This window comes from Lytechinus variegatus, chromosome 1 (assembly GCF_018143015.1).
Source record: "Lytechinus variegatus isolate NC3 chromosome 1, Lvar_3.0, whole genome shotgun sequence".
Lineage (NCBI taxonomy): Eukaryota > Metazoa > Echinodermata > Echinoidea > Temnopleuroida > Toxopneustidae > Lytechinus > Lytechinus variegatus.
The window spans coordinates 94,328,975-94,355,212 of record NC_054740.1 but is presented as its reverse complement, the minus strand read 5'-3'; the positions used below and the strand labels follow the sequence as shown (position 1 = coordinate 94,355,212).

Below are 26,238 nucleotides of genomic sequence, written 5' to 3'. Positions count from 1 at the left end.
AAAGTAGTATAGTTACAAACAAGAGATCATTTTTCAAGCCAAATAATCACTGGCCAGGAAATAATCACATAATCATACATGTCTATTTAAGTTAGCGATTCCCTTTTGTGAAGGGTAACCGACTCTCATGCCAAAATGACATTTCCTCCTTTGACTTCCTTCTATCTCTCATTGCATTCTCATCACTCAGTCACAGAAACTGAACGGTGCGATGCAACATACAAAGAATTGCTAAGTATCTTCCTTATTAGGAATGAACTTTCAATTCTTACTTTTGTTCTATTCTCACAGCCTCAGCATAGCGTTCCTCTTCTAAAGTCTCCATGGCAACACAATGGCTCAATGCACGTAGTTCAGCATCTATGAGGTCAGTGAGAACACCAGGTGTTGCTTGGATGAGAGCTAGGGTATCCATAAACTTTAAAGATAGGTCTCTTATCATCTCATCAATTACATCTAAAAAGAGCTCCTTAGTAATGTCTTTAACAACCTAAATGGTGGAAAAGAAACAAATGTAAGACTGATTTAAAAAAGATAAAGGAGACATTTCTTATAGCATAGCTACAATATTATGTATTTTAATCAATCACACACTCTCTTCGTCTCATTTGGGACAAGGATATGGACAATGCCAAGGTCATTTGCCTCATTATTTTGAAATTCTACACATCATTTAAGTAACATGTATGGACAAGTATTGTCATCCAATATCTGACTGCAAAGAATTGCTTCACTGTACCATATTTCTTCAAACATACACAATCAAATTCCTCATTCACTCTTACATTGCATTACACAAGCTTAATTACTCTGCTGTTTGCACTTAAAACCTTATACTCTACCTCTTGGTTTATAATGGGTTTAGTTTCCTCCACCCTAGCTGGTAAAACAGCCGGTTGAAGTGGATATTGAGTAACTTCTGGAATAACCTCCTGTGTTTGTGGTTCCTGGAACTGGATCACTTGTTGGATTTGCAGGCGTTCCTGTAGTGCTGCTTTCTCAATCTTCCTTTCTGGTTGTGCCATTTCTGAAGAAAAATGGAAGTTTGAAAAAAAAATCCTTTCTTTGAAAATTTGAAAGTGGATGATAAAGATTGAAATTGAGCCTAATTTACTTATAAGAATTATTCTACCTAAACAGGGTGTGTGGAACTATTCTTTTGATATCTAAAATTTTGTTGGCATTCATTTGGAGAAATGTCAAAATTGGTGACTCATCTTCACTATGAGTTACGAAAAAATAATAATCTGTTCTATATTGAAGTTTGAAAGAAACTACTGTACTTTAGATTACTGTCCTGTTGAATGTATTACATAAAAATGAACATTTAAATGCAAACAAACAGAAATCAGAACATTTTCAAATTGGTTAATTGAATATCAAAGTCACACAACACCAATATCAGCTGTTACGGGATAGGAAACCAAGCTCCAAGAGTCAATTTTAAATCATTGACTTGGTTATAAGAATATGATTGACAAATACACACACAGTGGAAAGGCACTTATAAATATCAATAAGATGAGATCAAATTAGACAGCTTGAATAGCAGAATAAATTCATATACATGTAACACAAATCAATATTATTCATCCAACTTTAAGAACCCTACTTTTGTCAAACTATCCATACCTTGACCGGTTTTATCTTCCACACCTCTGTCTAGAAGTCTTCCACTCTCATCAAAGCTTGATATAGGAGTATGCGGTGGAGCTAAAGGAAGAGGGCCATTGTTTACTACCTATGGGATATATCAAACAATCCACATATATATAAATAGCAATAACATTGAAGAAAGCTAGACCTGCAAGTCAATGCTCGTAATTCTACAGTAACATAGTTTGGGTATTTGGATCAAATGTATAAAGGAAGCATGTTCATGAATACCATGAAAATGCAGATATTTAGGCTCTTATTCTTATCTCCAATTCAATTTAAGCTTTGGCCTTAACATATATGGTTTAAACGTAAATGCCAGTTTTGGTAACAATATCAAAATGAGTTCATACAGAATCCAATGAAATGACCACTATATACTGTTTGTATAAATAAAGAATATGTGCCGTAAGATTCTGGAAGAAATTGTGTAATTGCTGAGAAATTAGTAAATAAGCACAGGATTCGGGTCAAGCGTCAGGCACGACATTCAAAGCAATAATCATACACTGTCCCATGTGCGCTTGTCTGTGTTGGTGATCTTCAGTGTGAATATTTTTCATCGTAGATTTCAAGATTTCACAAAGTTCAGTTTATGTGACTGTACCAGATCTAGATCCTTGATGATATACTGACAATTAAGCCTGGTTTTACAGACTTTCTCAAAAAATCAGTGTTTACTGCAATTACTGGCATTTCTCTTTAACAAATCTTTGACACCAGAGGTTCAGTTTATTAACATATTTGGCATTCAAATAAATAATATCTGTCTAGGAATAAAAAACATTTTCATCAACACTATAGAATGAGGAAACATTAGATCCATGATCCGTATAATTCAAACATTTCTGGCTTCCCATATTTCATTACAGGCATAGAATGTGGCCTTATTTAACCAGAACTCAAAATATGAGCCATTAGGCTGAAAAATAATTACATGGAAATTTAAACTGCTTTATTTTACCTCTCCGACTGATTGATCATTCTTAGCTTCAATTACAGAGGGCGCTCTTTGTGATGTGATGGCCTCCTCCGGGTAGATGAACCCACCTCTGCTAAGTTGGATGCAACCGTCTGCATTACTCAAACCATGACACTCACAGAACACCGAAGCCTATAAAACGTAATAATAGTACTTCTTGTAAAAGATGCCATAAACTTCACAATAAAAAAAAATCAATTACTAGACTTCTAAACTGCTAATAACTGTATACACATTCAGTTCGATAAATCATGATCTGAGGGTACTTGCTAGGCACCCAGCAACCAAGATTATCAAGCATGCAGCTTATTTTTTTGGCAATTCTCTCTCCAGACCACCAGTAGCTAATGCAATGGAGCATTTCAGGGCTGACTACCAATGAATTGACACCCATAACAAATTAGTATTTTTGCACTTAACACACCTTACTCGCTCAAGAAGAAAACAAGGCAGATTAACCTATGACCATGCAATGGTTTGGAAAATTAATCCTCACATCTTTGCTATTATATCACAATATTCATCAGATTTAGTATTACAGGTAATGGTATAGGAACAAGAACACCCCTCACCTGTTCATCATCTTCAAAGGCCAGAAGATGGACGAGTTCAGCGGTAGGAAACATTGAGGTACCCTTGGGTGTGGTGAAGGCTTTGTTCATCGTCTCTAAAGCCAGACATCGAAGCTGGACGAAGTAGCGATGGAGGATACATGCGTTTAAGAATGAAGCCACCCTGTACTCAAATAAGAAGGCAAGATAAGATTATGAGAATGGGTTGTAAAGAATAAGAAACCACTGCAACAGTTGTCTGTGATCATAGCAAATATAGTAGGCTACCCAACAACCTCTTGAAATACTTGTGCAATTATTCAAATGAAAAATGGTCACTCAAGGCAACCATTCCTTGTTATATCCATACATTGTACATCATTCATATTCATTCATGTTTTCTCCCAGATTTGTTGCACAATTGAAACGCTTCCTGATAAGTTTGAAGAATCTCCAGTAGTTGGTACAACTGAAATGCTAAAGTGAATCTACCTAAACACCAAATGGCTGGGGGGAGGGGGCAGATTCCGGATTTCCTGATAAGTTTATAAAATCTGCAATAGTTGTTTCTACTGAAATGCTAAATGAGATTACCTGATGAGTTTGAAGAATCTGCAATAGTTGTTACTACTGAAAGCTGCAGAGACCTTGATAGCAAAAACCACAGCCTCAGAGTTTCTTACTTCAGGTCGATACTGCTGGACCTCTCTGAAAACAAAGACAAACAACACATGACAAAATAAAATTTCAAATGTGTTGCTGAAATCTTACCTATCACCAATCATACCTTTCATTCAATGGCACCTCTCACTAGAAAACTGGATGAGACTTGCACTGAAGTCATTTTTTTATGATAGTATAGAAAGTTGAGCAAAGGTACTATCAATGGTCTTACATGTAGGTTGTTCCCATTATTCTTGACAGGCTTAGCACATTTAAAAACTAACAAAAATCCCTGATAGACAATGGGGAAAATATTTTCCCATCTGAAAGAAAGGGGAATCAAATTTCTTTTAAAGGAAGGTAAGGAGTAAGAAAATAATGCATTTTGATAAGAGTAGATTGCTTACTTTTGAATTGACTTAAAAGAAAGATTTTCCCTCCACACTGACCTTAAGATATCTCCACCGGTGAGGTTGAGCAAGACCTCATATGCTCTGAACTCTGCTTCGTTAGGACAGAAGACACCCTCATTAGCTAGATCATGGTAAAACTGCTTCAAACTCTGAAGGCACTTTGTCAAGTTCTCGTTGTTGATCTTAGGATCAAAGGCCATGTGGCCTTCTTCACACAGTCGATATGAGCAGTATATGTGAAACCTGAAATTACATTTATATAATACTTGAGGTTAATCATAAAAAATCCTTTGTATTTTGTGAAATTCTTGATATCAAACAGCATAATATGTACTTATTTAAATCAAATTTTTATATTATAATTCCCACATCATCAAATAATCATCTGGGGAATGTAACACAACCCTTAGCAACAGGTCATAGAAGAATGTTTTACTATGGCATTGATCATAAATGTACATGTAAAATAAATCCTAAGACCAGTTCCTAGATTGTGATTGTAATATGGGACCCTAATGAATAAACATTTCATATGACATTCTACTTTTTGACAGCTATGTGCTACAATAAAACATGATGATGTTTTCACAAGAAAAAATACAAGAAAGATTTGTGAAATTTGAACATGTTTCTAGTTTTATACACTAGAGTATAGAAGCAGTTACAAGTTGAACCTGAAATCTTTATACATCTTAAGAACCACAGCATGCGCAGGTACATAGATTACTCTTTCAATTTCATTAGATATCTCCTGTTCTTTTCAATACCTTGCACATTTCTCCATTAGACTAACAGCTGTAGTCCCACACAGCTGCTGTTGTGTAATCTCCTTGCGGATACTCCTTGTCCTGTTCCATAAGAAATCAAACCAGTCAGCCCAGCTCCTTGGATCTCTATTCATGATCTCTCTCATTAGATAATTCATGGTCAGGTCAAGAACAGCCGGAGGTCGAAGTTCAGAGGGCAATGGCTCTTCCTGTTAATAAGGTATCAAGATTGTGTTACAGTGTAACAAATATTATCTACTACTAAGATTTCTAGTAACATTTAAAAAATACTAGCATTTCAAAACACAAATTTATTATTTAGAAAGCCCCCAAACAGTACATTTCTGCAAAATAAACATCCTATACACATGTTTTTCCAACACATGCACACATTGTTTTTGGTAGCAATAATACATGTAAAAATGTCCATATATTTGTAATTTCTGGTGAATGTACATAATTACTGTCACAAACTTTATCAGTTCCTTGAAATGCCTGTGTGCTGTAAAAGGCTGCAAGGCTTAAGCTTGGGTTATAGCGTATAATTCTTTTTGAAGCTTATACACTGGTAGATGTTATTCCATTACTACTATACATGATTCTACTTTACCTGGTCTGCAGATGATCTGCTGTATTCCTTTACCGCCCTCTCATGGCAAACATGAGGATTCTCTCCTTTCTCAATCTGTACATGAAAGATAAATGGGAAAACAGGACTAATCATTAAAGTCTATCACCAGAAATAAAATATATGTGAAAAACATTCCTTGACAATCTTACCAGCCAGGAAAAATCAATCATTGCAACAAACTGTTTCCCCAACAATAAATACATATTGCAATTTATTATTTTTCAGTTTGAAAACTAGATGGATTCTCAACTTCTCCAGTCAATAATTATGTCTCCTCCTATGCCAGACCTGAAATATTTGCACACTTTAACTTCCAAAATCTTCAGAGTTTAATAATCTCATAAGATCATCATCATCATACCAGTTCATGAACATTTTATAATTCTGATTTATTTATTGGATCTATTAGTTATTGTGATGACCCAAACTCTGTAACCATTGACTTCTGTTACCCAAAATCAAATCAGATCACAGCTACTCTCAAATGCACACATGACCAAAGTTGGAAGTTGATCCCTCAAACACTTCATCGGTTATAGTGAAAATAAGGTATCTCAAGGAATGTAATGACCTCTGTGACCAAAGATCTCTGACATAGATACCCAAAACAGATCATGGTCATACACTCCTATATTCATATTGGGACCAGATAAGAAATTGATCAATTATCTTGTTCGCTATATCATTGATAGAATGAAAATTTGACAGACAAACAACCAGAAAAAAGGTCTCCATTAATCACCTAGGGTAAGCAGAGACATGAATCTCATTCATTCTCTACACTGGGTCAACCAAACATTGCATGGTTATGTATCGACAACAATAATGACATACAAGGTAAGGAAGAAAAATAATGTTTAAAATATATACTATGGGATCTAAAAGTTCCTTCCCCTAAAAGATGAAAAATTGCAGATGTTATACTCAATGTGAATCCAACTGTAACTATATGACTGTAGGTCAAATGTCACTCACTCACCTTATCCCCATGTAATATCTCAAACGGACTGAGTCTTCTCTGAACCTCTCTCATGTATCTTTCTTTCTCTGGACACATGTCTGGACATGTACCGGTCATCTTCTTGGCTGTAGCCAGGTCACTTTGTTTGGTCAATCCTGTAAGAAAAACAAAAACAAAACATGTGAACATGAAAATAGCCCTGTTAGCAGGAGAGAACAAACAGTTCATTTTAATATGTGTAATAAGCAGACATGACTGGCAATTGCCATTCGGACGTTAATAAATGGAGGTCATTTTACAGACCTGCAAATTAGAAGGAGAACAGTCTTTAGGTGAGGAAATCATTATTTTCAAAGAAATAACAAATAACACATAACACTGATACTAAAAAAAAACATTATTTTATATGAAACCATCAGTATTCTCCTCATTTTTCAGTACTCAGTACTGAAGATCAGTACTTGTTGGCAGCTCTGTTTTTGTAGAGGAGATTCACCATCTTTCCATGTTAACAACCCACCATACTATACACATGAAGGCAGGAGAAACCCAGTGTAGTGGTCCATCCCCAATTATACCTAGGGCTAAATCCATAAAATATGGATGTTTCTTCCCCTGACAGGACCATCCTGAAAGAATTTGTCTCCATTTTGTAGTTCATATGAAAAGCTGTTATGATCTCAAATAGCCATGGTTTGAGCAGTTTATAAAGTGAAGTAAGAAAGGAGAAAAATGGGGGTTGGAGGAACAAAAAAGATCAAATATTTTGTGAACTTTCCTCTATTTGCTTTTCATCTCCCAGGGAAATGTTTCACAAGGCTGTTCATAAGTTAAAAGCGACTTTAAGAATGACTGGTGATCGTTTCTTGTGGTAAGTGATACCATTAAATCTTCATTGGTGATTATCTAGTGCACAGCTGCCAAGTTGTATTTTGCATTTTCAGTATTCTTATCCCCCAAAATCAGTTTTTTGACAAAAGAGTCCGTATTTTTACATTGAGATAAATATGCATGCATAATGGCAAAGTTCGATCACTTCTTACATTATTTTGCACCCCACACCGTCGCACACGAGACCAAAAGCTTCAGTCTAGATTTTGGTTGTTCCGCTGAACTGCGTTGGCTCACTCACCAATGATAGACTGAAGAATTTGGAGGCCCGTACGTACAGAAAACATATTAGCAGTAATGTTAGATCTAACATTCGACGGAAACCTGATTTTTTTTCTGATCGTTTTTTGCACATAAAATCATAAAATGTCACATTATGAAAAAGAAATTGCATCCATATTTACGGAAAAATGTATGAAATTCAGAAATATCGTACCTTAGACCGCAGTTACTGCTAATTCCTTTCAAATGATGATCGAAACATCGTCATCTTCGATCCTTCCGTCGGTCAACGTAAGTTGCCATCTTGGATGACGTCATCATTCTTACAGACGTATTTACCAGTCGCAAAACCAACACCATATATGAAACTGTAAGTGCATTTGTAATCAAGGTGTAAGCATACATCCTGTTTAAGTCTTACCTTTTCTGCTCTGTTTATCTCTTTCTTCCAAAGCTTCATATCTCTCAGAGGCAGTATGGTATCCTTTAATGCTTCTTCCTGTTCAATAGAAAAGGAAATATTTCAATATATTATTGAGTGATATACCAGTACTGCCATGCAATGAATACAAAGTCAAATACCTTTCATGGCTGACTTCACAATCTTAACTCTAAAATATAAGACTGTCACAAAAAGAAATTTTGAAGTAATCATTACATCCATATGCACAGCTTAATCCCAAAATAAAAGAAACAATATTAATCTTTATCTTTACAATGCAATATAAAATTTACTGATATAAAATAGACAAAAATAAATCCAAAAATAAGATTGCTCCATATTCAGTGCTTTGTGCTAAAAGTATGCATGGCAATTCCACGGTCAGTTGCATTGTATTAGTGTCTTTTGTGTTACTTGGTGGTTAGTTTTACAAGGGTGAGACCTTCTGTGAAGTTTAAAATGTGAGTTTGGTGAAAAAAGTTGGTAAAATGAGTGCAGGGGGGGGAAGCACACCTGAAATAAAACTGGTTGCCTAGTTCATGCCAGCAAAACTTAGCACTTTGCAATAGTGGTTGCCTGACGTAAACTGTTGGAAGCCCCAGGCCTCCAGGTTACTGCTAAATTCGAACCTTGGATTAGGTAAAGAGCATTGCAAGTCATATTTTTCCTGACTGTTATGACACATCCAAAAATCAAAGGCTGTTTACAGCACAACCCTGAAGTGGTAGAATTTGGCATTCAGTGAAAGCGAAAGTTCTTTTTAATTTGGCTTACCTTGTTGGATGGATACAACCCTACCCCGTCAACTATAATAATTCCTAACATGTTTTCCTAGAAATTTGACTTTAAAGCAAGAAATCTCACTTGATGATTATTACACAACCACAATGATCCCAGTATAAATAAGTCTAGGTTGCACTGTGAAACTAACTTTTTCATTTGTCAATATCAAGTCCAAATTCTCAAACTTCTTGTAAAGATATTGAGTGCATCTATATCAGATTAACACCATGTTATCATCACAATTTAAAAACTGAGTACACTGTTTGAAAATGACTATACTGTATCAATCATTTATATAAATTTGTATACTAACCAATGACTGATGGACGAGGAGGAGGAGGCTTTTCTCTCTTCTGTACCGGCTCAGTCTCTCTCTTTATCTCAATAGTTGACGGAGGTACATTTTCATCTAGGAAAATTGAATATTGACAATAAAATAGCAATGATGTCTTGAACTGGATAAATACCTTCCACTCAGAAGTGTGTCAGTTAAACTTCTATTTGACTGGCTTTCACATTTCTTTCATTTTTTTTCTGGAGATTTGAGAAGAAATTAACCTATATGACCTGGTAAATGATCCAAAGCAAGCAACAGATGTAGGTATACACATTAGGAAAATGCTCTTGAAAAGGCCTCTTTCTTTAACCCTAAAAAGACTGGGGGGGGGGGCCTTTTAGGCCCCCCCCTGTACATAAATCGCGATAACTTTTTTTGTGCATGAAGCATTCACGCCGCCATTTCATGACTTTTTTCTCTTGAGTTTTGCGCAACTTTTGATACCAAATTTGTATACCCCCATGCCGCGGTTGCGGAGTTACGTAACATTTTCGTATCACATGTCACGTAAGAAATTGAAATTTGTATTCGTTTGTGTGTAAAGTGTATGGTATTTGAATGAATGTTATACACATTGTTTTCTAACTACATTTTTATTTGTTTCTTCCTATATTATGTCACTTGTGAATTCAAGTAGCAGTTCTAGGATATGAAAATAATGAAAAACATTGCATAAAAAAATAAAGAAATACATAAGAAATGCAAAATAAAGAAATACATAAGAAATTAAAATCAAAGAAAAACATAAGAAAAGTAGTGCAAAATACCAGAATTGCTTGCACAACTATATTCTTGGGTGCAGGAAACACTGAATAGACAAGTAATGTCACACTTTAGTTGATTATGCTATAATTGATATTGAAGAAGTTATATATTACACAAACCCAAAATATATCTAGAATACTCAAGAATTTGCAAACAGGAATTTATGGACCACAATAGGTACCAAAATATGAAAAATTCAATTTTTTGATAAAAATTTGCATATTCGCATAATTAATTATGAATATAATTTGCATAAATTATGTGATATCTCCTATGCTTTGTTTTCACCAGCTAGTGTACATGTAACACATCACTTGTGTATCTTCCAAGATTGCTTTGTCTCATTGCAAGAGAGTGTAATGCAATAAAACATGCCAATTATTGTATTTCTCTACATAACGCATGCAGAGTACTTATTTGCATATTTAGTAATTACTAATTTGCATAAGCATATCTAATAATTCAAGCACGAAATAACACAATTCCATGATAAACAACCTCTTCTTACAGCTGAAAACCTTGAAACGGGAATTTATGGACCGCAATAGGTACCAAAGTATGAAAAATTCAATTTTTTGATAAAAATTTGCATATTCGCATAATTAATTATGCATATATTAAAAAATACAATGAATATCAGTATTTTGACTATGTTTTCTTTTAGAGGACATGACAAAGGATGTGTGTGCCAAATTTGGTTGCGATCGGACGACCAACGGCCGAGATCTTAGGGGGGGGGCCCAAAAGGTTTTTCTAGCCTCCAAAATAGCCCAGTCTTTTTAGGGTTAAATTGAAGCAGCCATATCATGACCAAGAAGATTTAACAAAATCACAAAACTCACCACTCTTTCTCTTTTCTTTGCCTTTATCTTTCTGTGTCCAAAAGATTGCAACTGGTCTGGTTCCATCCTTCAAAGTTTTGACACGACGCTTTGCTTTCGCTGCTGATTCCTGGAGAAAATAAAATAATAAACAGTCAAAATATTGGAGAAAGTAATGAAAGAAAAGGAATGCAAATATCAAGACTTCTATTACTAATACATATTGTATTAATATATAAAACTTTGAAATTAATTAGGTGATCTGTCAAGTTTGACAGATCACCTCTTATGTTTCTACGAATTTTCTTTTTTATTTATTTCTTTATTTATTCTTTTTATTTATTTTTCTTTTTCCACCCTTTTCTTGTTCCACCAAAATCATCAAAACTATTCAATCAATTTTCATCAAAATATAATCAATTATGGACAGTTATCATACAATGTGTACGAAACAAGTTCAACGTCAAATGGTCATCGTGACGTCATCTACGCGCCATTTTGTAAAATCACATTATCAACAATATCTCCATTATCAATCATCAAAAATTAACAATATTAACATCAAATTAACTTCAGATCAAGGGTCAACTGTCCATGTCATCAAAGGTCATGTACAGGTCACGACGCGCATGTACGCGCGCGTCAAAATTTTAAAATGCTCAAAATCACTTTTTGATCAAAGTAGAGTACGTTTCGGGTCATTCTAAGCATTTCAGGAATTTGCGCGCTCAAGGATTTTCGCGCGCGTTTACGCGCGTAACGTCCTTACGCAACGCACAACTGCACTTTATTTTACATCAATGCATTCTTTATGAAATTCCCAATAATTTGATACCTTAACCGACCTTCTACGACCAGTAATAAAGGAATGCGCCTCCGTCAAAGTTTGAATTACGCGCGCAAGCGCGCGTTCACAATAGGCCAAAAATGTGCAAAAACATGCTTTTACAAAATTCTATATAACTCTTCAGATAGTCCGTTAACCCCCAAATTTTCTTTTATATTCGGATAGAATAGGACTTGTAGATGTGATTTCATGTCACATTTGACAATAAATTTTATCATAACGTCATCAAATTTGCGTCAGAACTAAAGTTTTCCATTTTTGTTTTATGACGTTTTAATAATTTTGGAAATATGACTATAACTCCGTAATCATTGGTCGTTTTTGGCCCAGTTTTCTACATATTGTAGCTGGTTTTATATTCTTCCAAATTATTTTACAATCTTATCATTTTAAGCAAGACATCATCATAAATATTAACAATGTATAAAAGTATATCATTATGATAAAACTTGCACTTGAAAAATTCAATTTGAGGTTATATTTCATCGTTGCCTTGAAAGTGTATGGCAGTTACTGTGGTCGAATGGTTAGTGCATCTGCCTTGCAATGCGAGGGTCCCTGGATCGAAACCCATCAGGATCTATTTTTTTTATTTATTAAATTTTGTCTCATTTTGCGTGTAACCCGCATAAGCCCGTTTGTGGTTCCATTCTGCGCATGATAAGAAGTTCATTCGTACTAAAGTGACATGATTGTTTTATATTTAATGAGATATTAGCAACAACCTTGATGTCTTGATTTTTCTTTTGAATTGTGCGTTTCAATACACGCATAAAAACAACAATGCGTGTACTAGCAACTGGTATTTCAGAGTTGGCCAAGTATTGTTATAAGAACATGCTGAACGCATTCCAAATACCTCCATCAGTGTTCATTGCTTTGCTTTCTATTCACTTGGTCTATGCAATTTCTCCATCCTGCTATGTAAGACATGCTTGCATAATATCTTGCAATGAAATCTACCTATCGTAATGTAAGAAATGAAAGGTCATTTGGTCATGATTGTTCATGAGGTAACCAAAAATCTAGTCTATGGATACTGATTTAAATTTTTCAAAACTGGATTCTTGCTTTCATCACCACTGCTCAATATTTCGTGTTATCACTTGCTAAATTTGAATTGTCATTCTTTAGAAAAGCAAGTTTTTTTTACAACTTTTTCTTTCAAATAATGTCTTTCAACAGTATTCAACATGTCCTTTCATTAATAAAACTGCGCTTAATATCATGATGCTCATATTGATCTGCATTGACATGGTGATCATTATAAAAAAATAGATCATAATCATGAGATTCACAGACAGATCACCTAATTCGTCCGTAAGACGAATTAAAATTCTAGTTTTAATTTTATTTTTCCGCCCTTTTCTTGTTAGTACTAAATCTCAAAATCTACATTATCAATTATCTTCAAAATATCATCAGATATGGGGACTTATCATGTGATGTGTATAAAGCAAGTTCAAGGTCAAAAGGTCATCATGACGTCATCTAGACGCCATTTTGTAAAATCACATTATCAATCATATCTTCATTATCAATTATCGAAAATTAACAATATTTACATCACATTAACTTCAGGTCAAGGGTCAACTGTCCATGTCATCAAAGGTCATGTAAAGGTCATGACGTGCGCGTACGCGCGCGTCAAAATTTTAAAATGCTCAAAATCACTTTTTGACCAAAGTAGAGTATGAATCAGGTCATTTTAAGCATTTCAAAAATTTGCGCGCGCGCACGGTTCCGCGCGCGTTTCCGCGCATAACGGCACTATACAACATAGGATCACCATTTTTTTCATATCAATGCATCCGTAATATAATTCTGAACAATTTGATACCTTGATCAACCTTCTACGACAAGTAATAAAGGAATTAGCCTCCATCAAAGTTTACAGCACGCGCGCGCGCGCGCACTAAACATAGACAATATATGTGCAAAAACATGCCTATACAAAATTCATTATAGCTCTTAAAGTAGTCCGTTGACCCCCAGTTTTGTTTTCATATTCGAATAGAGTATGGATGGGAGATGTGATTTCATGTCACATTTGACCCAAAATTTTATCATGACGTCATCAAAATGGCGTCGGAACTAAAAATTCCCATTTTGCTACTTATGACGTCATTATAATTATGCAAATTTGACTTTAACTCTGTAAATATTGGTCAATTTTCGCTTAGTTTTCAATATGTTGTAGCTAAGGACACACTCTTTCTAATTTGCTGCCTTTATTCACTTTTAAAGGAATGGATCATCCTGAAAAATGGCAAGTTATAGAGGCATGTCATTTTCGCTCATTTTGTGTGCAATCTCTATGGGAAATGACTTTTTCTCAAAACCGGATTTTACATTCCTCTATTTCGCGAGCCATATCTCCACTATTTGTTGGTTGTTTTCTCTGAGCTTTGAGTATAATGTAACTGAGATTCTAAGCTATCGCTAAGTTGTCTTTATTTTCCGATCAGATGCCAGCGTTATGCCTTAATTTCACTTGCAAAATTGGATTAGAGATCCTCTTAATTTGCTTATGTGTAAAGAGTCCTTGGCAATATATGTCAAAGTGGTCAGTATTTGATCTAAGACAGCACACTCACCTTTGACCTGTGACTCACTATATATAAAGTCTCCGATTTGGTACTAGCTCTCTCTCTACCTCTCTCTCTCCCTCTCTGCCCTATCTCTTTTTTTATTTTACATCATCACAAGACTTTCTGACACACTTATCAAAGTTTTCTACTCTACATGTAGGAGGCACATGTTTTGAGAACGTCTTCAAATGACTACTTATGTGGGCTGGTATCATCTCACCTGAAGCAAACTTCATACATTGTGTCTTCTACGTCATCTCATATTTAAGTCCGTACTACCCCATTTCTCTGTCATATCACCTAGAGAAAATCCAAGATACCGTTTGTGCTAGCCAAATTAGGTTTGTAATAATATCTGTGCGATTTTGCATATATTGTGTCAAGTATTGGGATCATACAATAATTGAAACACTTGATATATTGGATGATGTCTGTCGGTAAGTTGAGATTATTACCTTGGCTTATTACCATTTCATAATTATAACCAACCCCCGCTTCACCTCATTTCCTGAATTGCAAGAGCTATCAACATATTTTGATTTTCATCATGATTATCATATTGGTGGTAATATTCATGATCAAGAGAATCAGAGACAGATCACCTAATTCGTCCTCATGACGAATTAAAATTCTAGTTCCTTTAATCATTTCTTTATCCCCATCAATAGTGTTAGAGTTTTTTAGACAATTCATGCATCAACAGATGATGTTATTTAAAGAGTTTCACTTCTGGTGGGCAAGACAAAAAGAAATCAACTGAAAAAGAGGATAAAATCACTTTGAATTCTCTGGTTATATAATTAAAAAAAACTCACATGGTCTTCAAAGTAGACTGTGGCCATTGTCTTCCTAGGGTTCACAAGAACTTTCTTTACCTTCCCAAACATGGAGAAGAAATTGTTGATGTAAATACGATTGTTCAGCTCATCTGGTACGTCTTTAACAATGATGGTATTAAGATGTTTGATATCTCTGCTACTCACAAACACTGAAGTCTCTTTCCTCTTTGTCAAAGAATCTGAAAATGGGAGCAGCAAAAAAAAAAGTTAATAAGAATAACAATGAAAAAGAAGAAAGGTTTTTACAATGCTACTGCTTGCAAACAAAATGGTTTGGGTAAAAAATGACCGGAAACTTGACTGTCCAAATAGAGAGTCCCTCGAGATGTGAATGGCATGCTATCAACTAAACTTAAGTTATCTCTTTATGATATTCGAGGTTTGCTCTCAGCTATCAACTTGCACCATTTCACTCACTTACAATAGTACATGTACATGTAGTTGGCAAATTGCTAATCATAAAAAAAACTACAGTATGATGAAATCTATGGCTATCAATATCAAGATCACTTCCTTAGAACACAGGGTTGGCCAATGTTGATATTAATTGCGATTTAAATTACTATATTTTTTTAATCAACTATTTAAATCACTTCCATTGAAACATGTACAAATGATTAATGACTTTTTTTTGTGGAGGTTTTTTTTTACTCAAAAGAATTATCAACATTTTATCATCCAAACATGAAGAAACCCTTCATATCTACGCAGAGCAATTGAAATCAAGGCAATAAAATCCAGCTTATCTTGCAAAACCAATAGGGGAGAGTGGGGTAAATAAGGCCAGGGTCAAATGGATTCCTGTTTGTGTAGTATTTGAGTCAGTTCCTAAGCACAGATTTTAATCATAGACAAGAGCTCACAGCCCAGTGCACTTGGCCAGGTGCACAAACCCAGCAGCATCTCAAAATAAAAATTTTGAATGCAGCATTGCCTGCATTACGCAATTCGATAAAGCAACAGTGCTGCCTTTGAAAACAGCTATTAAATAATTATTCACAAAATAAATCACTAATACGATAATGAAATATGTCCATTGACCCAAACTGACCTTTGACCATGATCATTTGACCTAAAGATGTGTGCAAGACAATCACTCATACTTGATTACCCTTATGTCTATTTTTCATGAACTAGATCCATAAACATAAAGTTATGATGCCAATTCAACAATCCACTAACACAGGCAAATTCACCTAACCTGGGTTGAATGCATCAGAACGTGTGTAAATTTCTTGCTGAAGGACAACACGCCGCTGTTGGGAATTGAACCCACGTCCCTAAGATTGAAAGAAGAGAGTCTTAAACATTAGACCACGACGCCCAAACTAAATTTCTGCAAGATTAATGTTGGTATCGTATGTACCAATAGATAAAAACCTTATACTCTTACCTTTTGGTGATGTTTCTTGATTTCTTTGTTTCTTGGAATCAGTCTCCCTGTGTCCACTTGCATCCTCTATAGCCCTGCCAAACAGACCACTCCTCTTGACTGATGCCCTCCCCTGCATGCTCTCCTTTTCAATCTTCGGCTTTGAGGGCGCCGATCCAAAGCTTTCCATATCTGATATGTCCGACCCAAAGACATCATCATGAGAAGTAAGCGGACGCTGAGATACCGAAGATGGTTTGGAAGGTGAGAGGTCTCTCTTGAGAGAGGTTCTCCTAGACTGCTGAAAGACACCTTCATTCTTGAGAGGGGATACATGTCCAAAGGAACCACTGGTTCTTGTAGTCTCCTTTGAAGCTGAATCTCTGGAGAGAACACGTCGGTTCGATAAAGGAGCATCTTGGGCCTCAACAGTTCTACCAGTACCAGCTTCATCATCACCAACAGAACCAAATACTACCTGGAAAGAGGGTTGTTTGATTCCTACATCCTCAATGGAAGAATCGGAATCAATACCCTGTCCAAAGATGGATGGTTTTAGTTCTGTACCAAAAGATCCAAATGTGCTTGACTGAGATCCAAACACAGAAGGTGATGTGGAGACACTTGGTTTACCAAACAAGCCAGATGGCGCACTCCCAGAGGAGGAGTCTTGACCAAACAGGGAAGTTCCAGAAGACGATGCTTGAGAAAAAAGAGAAGATCCAGGCATGGATTCAATGTTTCCCTCTGTGGCAAGATCTGATGTCACAGAGTCAGAGGGAATGCTGCTTGACTTTCCAAACAGTCCATCCTTTGAAGTGTCTGAAACTGAAGTAGTTGGAGCCAGGTCTGGGTTGTTCATTGGACTGATAAATCGCTTTCCAGGATCTGAATTCACAACAATAAAACAAATGATGCATTTCAGGTAGCAGAGCTTTGTAAAATATTAGCATGGGATATTGACTTCCATTCTTTAATCGGTTTTACACAGGTAAATTTACTAGATATTAGGTCATTAAACCTTTCTTTTGTAATCTTTTTTATAAAATCTATTCATTTCTTTGTATTCTTCCTTTTTACTTTTATTGTTGTTTTTGGATAAAAATTTGCACATATTTTGGGGTCATAAATAGCAACAAATCATATGAATGCCATAAATGAAAGTAAAAACGATCACAAATTAATGAATTTTAGCTGAAACACATTTTGTATTGTCTTTGTAGATGAAACCATATTTCTGTGCTATTTGAGCCATCTGACATACACTTAATACATAATGCCGATTAATTTCTAAAAAGAGCACCCAGGTGTCAAATATTTGGAAGCGCCGTGGTGTAGCGGTTCTGACTCTCGCCTTATAATCAGAGGGTCGTGTGTTTGAATCCCACCATGGCCTAGCGTCCTTTGGCAAGGCGTTAATCCACAATTTGCCACTCTCGACCTAGGTGTTAAATGGGTACCCGGTAGGATGTGAAAGCCTATATGTAGTATGCCTAGCAATTGAGTCTTGGAACTCTTGTTTGAATGCTCCCCAGGGAGTGGAGAAGGTGCATACATTGTATGCGGGCATGCAAGGATCCGATGACCGGGGTAATAATATGTCTGTAAAGCGCTTAGAGACATCGTTCCGATGTATTAAGCGCTATATAAATGCGGAATATTATTATTATTATTATTATTTGGTACAGTATTGAATTTTTATGTGGCAGATCTATCATGAAAAGTATTGACCTTTCCAGCCCCCCCCCCCCTTTCTGGTAAGTTTGAGTAAAGGAATCACACAGTTTCACCTTTATAACATGAGGTTGCAATTAATCTATTTCTATTTGATCTACTTTACAGGACAGATTCTTCTTTGTGAGATGAAAAAATTATTTTTCTTCCCTATATTAATTTTTCATGCCCTTTAAAAAAGTTGATGTATGTACCTCTTTTTCTAAGCCGATCACTGTGATCAGGATCTTCATCTGACCTTCGTCTCTTCTCCAGACTCCTCCTCCTCCTTTCAGCATCATGGAGTCCACTAGAAGGTCCTGCTCTAGATGCATGACGGGAATGCTGCTGGCTGAGTCGACGAACTGCTTCCTTTTTCTATAATTAAGTTTGAACCATCCCAACAATATTTATGACAAACGAGAAGTGCAAACTGTCAGAGTTTCAAATATGACTTTTTAATCTTAAAAATAATATAACCAGAGTAAATGACCATGTTAGAATATACATAGATCTAGAGAAAAAAACCCAAAACATTGGACGGTTCAAAATATCTGATGAAAATGACTTCATCTGCCTCCCCACAACTACAGGAACCCGCAATGGCAGGGGACTTGCATGCATGAGATAATATATGGTCAGTTCCCCCATGTCTGTGCGGTCTCCCAAGTCTGCGCACCCGCGTATCTGCGCGATTCTAGTAAAAGAAGATACGCAACGAGCACGAACTTTACACATGCAATACATAAACAGGTATTAATAAAAAATTCGACTCAAAATGGTGGAAAAATAATGAATTCAGGGCACTTCATGTGACGGCCTCAAAATGCAGCCTTTCTCATCAAAATCCCCAAATCGTGTGCAAAGTGAATGAGTGCGAAGACATGGGGTACCATTTTTTTTCAATCTGAAAATGACTGCCCGAAAGTTTTTTCAAGAAAATCTTATACTTTCTTTCATTTTTTAATGAAAATTTGGTACACTTACTCTTAATGATATAAGGAACACTATTAACCAAAAAATTATGTGAAATAAGAAGAAATTCATGTTAAATCTTAACTCAAATTGGCGCGCAGACTTGGGGCCCACCATCATACCTGCTATTGAATTGCACAAGCAGTAGATCTAGATCTAGGTTGCAGCTCAAAAAAAATATTCCAGGGTTTAAATCCAGAGTAAAATCCATAATTTTGTCTTCCAATGATTGTTATGACCCTTGCCAAGCCTTTTATGGAGCTCACGGTGAGCGATTCTGAGGAGCTCAATTGAGGTTGAGCTCCTCAAAAAAAAATAAGGAGAGCGAAATTATAAACGTGAAGGACTGACGCACATGAATGGGAAGGAACACCTGGGGCCCGTTTCTCAACACCTGGACAAGTTAGTCATATCTTTATCCACAAACCACGGAGTTAGTTCCAATCTTACTAAACCTGTTTCACGAAAGGCTTCTCACTAAAATACCTTGATATCGGTACTATCGGTAAAAAGAGCAGACGAGACGTAGCCTTAGTCACAAAATAGCATAATTTTCAAAAAGAAAGATTATGAAGAAATTGCAAATATTGTGATGAATTGGGAATTACATCTTTTAAAAATAATAGCACAGGTAAATTATGCATCATACATACTTATACCATGAAGACTGGGGCATTCAATTGCTGAAAAATGGAATTATGAATAATTTATTTCATGACTAAAAAATCACATGTTTACGTTGAGATGGGTACCCCCGGGATATCCAATTTTGATAGTTTACGAAAGTAAACCAAAATGTTTTTTTCGTAAAATTATGATAATTATACAATGTTTTACGATTCCAAACATCATCGAAATATAGTTTAACATTCTTTTTTTTTTATAAATCCTTGATACCGATCTTACGATTTGACAAATTCTATGCATAAATTAGAGATTAGAATTTATCCAAATGTCAATGGGTCTGAAAACGACAAATACAAGTCCAGTTATGGATGGCCTGACGTGGTAGAATTTTAATCGATTAGATTATTTTACTATTTCAAAATGAATGGTTTTGTGGCGTTTTACCAACAGTTTTCATGGTTACTTTGTATTACAATGATCATTGAATGCATTATCCCACTTTCATATTTTGGGATCACCTCTATGATTGATTACGTAAGATTATAATTTTCAAATTTCTCGGCACTTTTGCATGTCATAGTCTACCCACGTGATGCCACTACGTCATTAAGAAAGAAGTTATGACAGGTTCGGAGGTGTCATAAATATAATTTAGTGAGGTTGTTGTGCCCGATCTTGGTAAAGAGCACTCTAGGCGACACCGCAATACTTACCCGTGTTAAGAAACTGGGACTCCACTCACGCGCATTTGGGCCGCCCTAGCTTAGAACTAAGCTTTCTTTCCGTAAAAAAAAATTATTCTTATGATTAAATAAATATTAATTAATACATGAATACTGTTAAATCGGTACTCACCGGTTCTCTTCTTGAATTTTCTGCCAATTTCCCACGCTGCTGGCTGCAATTCCGCGGTAAATTTTGTCGCCATAGAGAGCTGTTCATGCAACGTTATTTATAAATGGAGCGCCCTTTACGAGAGTTGTTAATGCCGCGGAGAAATCGTTAGGCATTTTGGCCTGTGTTCAAGGCGTAGCTGTTCTATTTTTTTATAAAATTATGTGTGAGATCGAAATCTCAGCGAGTATACACTCTTCCAATATGGAAGAGTGTATACTCGCTGTGATATGATCCCGATAGGGAGGCGCAACACCCCCACCCACATGGGCGCAAACCCCAGGGCCGGGGGACATGTCCCCTCACCCAAAATAGTAGGGGGCACATTATGAAATGTCCCCCTACTATTTTTGGTCATGTCGTTCAAATTCGAAATGTATTTTGGAAGAGACGATCTTACTTTTGGCATGCCCCCTTTTTTTTGCTTGTTTGCTTGTCAAATTTCTTTTGGTCAAGATGACCTTCTTTAGAGGGTGATAAACCTTCTTTTTTTGTTTGTTTTTTACTTGTCAAATTTTCCAGCCCCTGGTCCCCCTACCTTTGGGGAGAGATTTCCGCCCTTGCAAGTAGACATACTCTTGATATTGTTTGCGAATCTGCACGGGCGTCGATCGAGGGCTGGGGATGAGGAAAAGCGGTGAGACGAGAAAAAAAATAGAACTTAGAAGGGAAAAGGCGACAGAAAAAAAGTGAACGAAAGAAAAATTAATGGAAAATAAAAGGGAAGAGTAAATAGGGAGAAATGTGATGGGTAAAATAAATTATGGGAAAAGAGGACAGAAAAAAAGTGAACGAAAGAAAAATTAATGGAAAATAAAAGGGAGGAGAAAATAGGAGAAATGTGATGGGTTAACAAAATTATGGGGAAAGATTCTGGACGCACTATTCATGTTTTATCATGAAAAGGATAAGTTATTTATCCGCGAGCAGACACTTTTTGATATTGTGATCTGAAACTGGATAATGATTTAAATAGAGAACAATCTGCGTATCTGAATTAACGTGTGTTTTAGATTTCGACCTAGAATTTGGGTATTCTAAGTAACTTTCTTATCATGAAAATCAATAAAGAGAGCGCAAAGCGCGAGCTAAAAATATATGATATAACAAAGGGTGAATTTAAGCTCTGTAATGCAAACACTTTGTGGGAAAATTGTGAATTGTGATGGATCACAGTTAAAAAAGAGCTGATGTATTTTATTTTTATTACTTTGAGTTTTTACATAGGACCGGAACATGCTATGAGGGCATTATGTCATCATATGAAATTGATGACCATCTTCCTATTTCTCTCGCATGGGAGCGCGAAATGTGTTAATTTTATGGCCTGAAAACTGGACATTTAAAGCACTTTGTAATTATGCATAAGAGGCATTATATATCTATCAATGCGAGCAGAAATCGCGAGTCGAATTTTTTGATAAACTGTCATCAAATTAGTTTGATTTAGAATTAATATTGGGATATACATAACCGACTAATCCAAATGCTATAGCGTGCGGCGCTAGCTGATACGTTTTAACAATCTGACCTGAATAGGGAACTTTTTGAGAACTTTATGGAATACAGGAAAATAATACGTACCTGAAAATTCAAATTTTGCGAGCGCGCAGCGCAAGCAGAAAATGATAATGTTCAGATGATAACACAGACATTTTTACAGAGCACTTTTTAAAAATCAATTTGTAAATGAAACAAAATAATGAAAGTTCAATTTCCCAGCTGAAATATGTTTTGTATAATGACTTCAAAGTTTGATTTTTCAAGCTCCATATTGAGCAAGATATGCAAATACCCTAAAAGACAATAAGGCGCGAAGCGCGAGCGAAAATTTTTTATCCTAACAAATAGATTTAAAAAAAAATTATTTTCAGAGTCTTCCCCTAATGTTATTTCATTTAATCATGTTCCTCCTCTTATGTTTGCCTTTCTTCTTTTTTCCTCTCTTTTCCCTTCCTTTTCTTTTTTCCTTTCTTTTTTTTTCTTTTTTTGCTCCGCCAATAGGGGGGCCCGGGCCCCTCGGCCCCCCTGGATCCGCCTATGTTAGCGGTTGTAGGTATAAATCGCGCTCTAACGCTCTAAAACTGTGTTCTTTATCAAAAAGCTGTCTTTCATATTCATTTTGTTCGCAAAAGAATATAAAGTTAATTTCAATCATTGTATATAGTTATCCTGTTTATGATAAAAATACTTAGAAATTGGGTTAGGTTAGGGTTATCAAATTATCAGGGCAGAACATATATATTTTTTTCTCATTTTGCGCGTCGAGCTGGCACTATTTGATCTGTGTTATTATGTTTTTGATGACATTCATTGTATTCACAACAATAATTATTAAACATTGCGCACGCGCCGTGCGCCGCATGAATTATGTAGATCAGGTGAATAACTTACCGCTACACACGAGCAGTTGCTCTATATATTCTATGTAATATAATATATAGAGCAACTGCCCATTTTTAATGGTCCATAATATACCCACTTTCTTCTTTTTTGGAACGAGTATGAATTTATCTACTGATATACTGAATGTACAATAAAAGTCATTATCATGTATTTCTTGGCATTTCATTTACTTTTTTTACCATAATTATATCACACAGCTGTTCGCATAGGCCTACGCCGTCACAAATAACAAAACAAAATCTCACTTTTTTTCTTTTTTGGTGGGGGATAGATTTTCCATACGCATACGTACAATTTTTCAAATTATTTTTTTCTGCTATTTTCATAATAAACTTTAAATGATTTCGCCTTTGCACTATTATTTTTTTAAAGACAAAATTACATCATCATCATATCATCGTCACCAACTTCATTCTCATCTTTATCACCACTACCACCATCATTATTATCATCATCATCATCATCATCACCGCCACCATCACCACCACTATCATCTTCACCAAGATAATTTTCATCATCATTATCATCATTGCCATCATCGTCTTTTTTTCTTATTTTTTCTCCTTCCTGCTTTTTTTCCTTCCTATTTTCCTCTTTTTAGAGGGCACACCACCACACCCCCTTACTGGATATCCGCCTCTAACGTTTGTTGTTGTATATAAGTTGGCGGATGCCTCATGAAATGAAATAATATAAAATAAGGAAAGGGAAACTAATTAGAAAAAGGACTGAGAAGAAGAAAAAAGAAAGCCAAACAAACAAGAAAAAACAATATCAAAATTTTGTTGTAAAGTCTTCTACGTCAGTTTAATAATTATGTTTTCAATGAAATGAGAACATAAAAAAATGAAACAAGTAAGATGGGCTATACATCGTAGCAAAGAAATAGAGGGAAGCTCCGAGACAATAAAAAGGGTGAGAAAAAGAAAAGACTTTGAAATACTCACAACACGAGCATAATAAAAAAATATGGAATAAGCAAGGACAAGTAGCTGAGGGACACCCCCCCCCCCCCTCTCTCTCTCTAGTTATTTATGTATCAAACTCGCATACACAAGAATTTCTTACTAATCAAAATATTGCGAGCAAAAAGCACGTGCTGACATTTTTTTAAATATTCAAAACTGATAGAGAGACACATTTTAAACAATTCATGAATCATAATAATTATACAACTAGCTTACCAATCGAATCATTCGATTGCGACAAATGATCTGAGAATTAATGCTTTTAGGAATTCATTAAATTAAAGCAAAGTATCTCAACATTAAAATAATTAAGGCGGGCGCAAGGTATCAGCTAATACACCGATAATTTTTTTTTGGACATTTGAAGTATTTTCGGTAATCATGAAAAAGATTGATATTTCATGAAAGCTCAAATCCCGAAGAGCGGAATATTTTTATTAATTGACTTTTTAAAAAAATGTTCTAAGCCCCATTTAATATTTGATTATAAGTCGATGCATTAAAAGCTGAAAAAATAAAGTATTTTGTGTTCCTCTATCATAATTGTCTTTCTCTTTAACCCTGGTTCTTTTTTTTCTGGGGGGAAGCATTTTGGTTAAAAAGAGAGAAAAAAGATAATTGCTGGCTTGTGGACGCCCGGTGTGGACGGTGGTAGGGACACCCCCCCCCCCGTAGTTACGCCAATATGGGACCAAATGATCCTAAATGTCCGAGGCGAAACTTGTGCAATCAAACGTTATTTCTGAATAAATTAAAGCTTGCGCTGTTCAACTTCAATCTCTTTCAGCTAAATTTGCGATGAACGCTGCGTTATGAAATATATAATTATCAACATCTGGCGAAAAGAATAACCGACCGATCACCTGACGAGAACGCGTATACGTGATCTGCATATCAGGTCCGATCGAGAGTCAGAAGTGAAGGACAACTGCCAAGAAAATCAGGAAAAAGTCGTCAAAATGTAAGTTCCCCTTCATTTCTTTCAATTTTTTGTTACTTATTGAAGCATAAATGTATCATTAAAGCAAAATTTCAACAAAAGCCTCAAATTTAGCTAGTACTTTTGTTGAAATTACAATAAATTTAGATCCACATAAATCTCTAACCCAATTTTAGCACTGATGTCGCCTATGAGGTCCATACATGTAATGTTTGGACCTCATTGGTACTAGGTCTAGGAGTGGTAAAGAGGGCTTTCGTGAAACGGTTAGCGGACAAGTAGCTCACTAATCACTATCTCCGATTTAGTCAAGTACTCAAGAAGTTAGACTTATGACGGTGTTGAGAAACGGGCCCCTGGCTTCATTGAGAGTAAGCCTACGTCAGTACCGGTAGGCCTAGGCCCCCCCCCTATATGATTTTTAGTTACTCTCATGAGTCTCAAGAAGCCACCTGGCTAACCCGGCCCTGGCCGCCGCGAGCCCCGGAACTGCTGGCGAGATTTGTACTGGCGGTACGGTAGTGACTGTGTGTTTGGGGGAAAATGAGAAAGTCCTCACCTTTTTCTGACTGTAGCTCCCCCTGCTGCTCATGGCGATTCCGTTTCAAAATGTACGGTACGTTAAATATTGAGCCATTGAAAACTTAATTGTCCAAGTCAAATAATTCAAAACACCATGCAAAAAGCAAGATTTCGAGGCGACGTGACCCTGACGAGAGCAAAATTTGCGTTGCGGGAATTGTGATAAAATATAGTTAACCGACAACAAACGTAGAGGGCAGAAAAGTATTAGAAACATGGGTGGGGATGGGGAGGGGGTGTATTTTATCATTGGCATAAATGGTTATTAATTTGAATTATTAATTATTCATATCAGATATTGAGGCAAGAATGAAATAATACAAGTCTAGGATTTATAGTCTGACCAAAGTCCAAAACAAAGTTAGCTCTTGAGGCTGTGTGTGTGTGTGGGTGTGGGGGGTGTACTCATCTCATGCTCATTACCCCCCCTCCCAATATGTGTGAAGTGGGAGGATCAATGTCCTGTGTTATCATTCCCAATGATTTACGGACGAACAACATGAACATGACTCATACTCGCAGGGGCAGATCCAGCTTTCGCCAATGGAGGGGGGGGGGGAACATTTTACCCATATTTTCCCAGATTGGCGACTCAAAGT

At 36.0% G+C, this 26,238-nt stretch overlaps 1 protein-coding gene across 1 annotated transcript in view; it reads right to left on the bottom strand.

Annotated features, from left to right (window-relative positions):
* LOC121429128 (germinal-center associated nuclear protein-like) overlaps nt 1-25,808 on the bottom strand; it is a 38,404-nt gene extending 12,596 nt beyond the window's left edge. The window contains exons 1-17 of the mRNA XM_041626047.1: nt 25,617-25,808; nt 18,463-18,625; nt 16,556-17,422; nt 15,139-15,341; nt 10,907-11,015; nt 9,276-9,371; nt 8,159-8,236; nt 6,643-6,779; nt 5,643-5,717; nt 5,033-5,241; nt 4,302-4,508; nt 3,784-3,897; nt 3,211-3,373; nt 2,621-2,770; nt 1,633-1,741; nt 843-1,027; nt 273-490 (exon numbers count right to left, since the gene is read on the bottom strand). Coding sequence (XP_041481981.1) covers nt 273-490; nt 843-1,027; nt 1,633-1,741; nt 2,621-2,770; nt 3,211-3,373; nt 3,784-3,897; nt 4,302-4,508; nt 5,033-5,241; nt 5,643-5,717; nt 6,643-6,779; nt 8,159-8,236; nt 9,276-9,371; nt 10,907-11,015; nt 15,139-15,341; nt 16,556-17,422; nt 18,463-18,625; nt 25,617-25,649 — 3,116 coding nt within the window. The 5' untranslated portion in view covers nt 25,650-25,808. The remainder of the gene's footprint in view (nt 1-272; nt 491-842; nt 1,028-1,632; nt 1,742-2,620; nt 2,771-3,210; nt 3,374-3,783; nt 3,898-4,301; nt 4,509-5,032; nt 5,242-5,642; nt 5,718-6,642; nt 6,780-8,158; nt 8,237-9,275; nt 9,372-10,906; nt 11,016-15,138; nt 15,342-16,555; nt 17,423-18,462; nt 18,626-25,616) is intronic.
* Between the last annotated feature and the right edge of the window lie 430 nt (nt 25,809-26,238).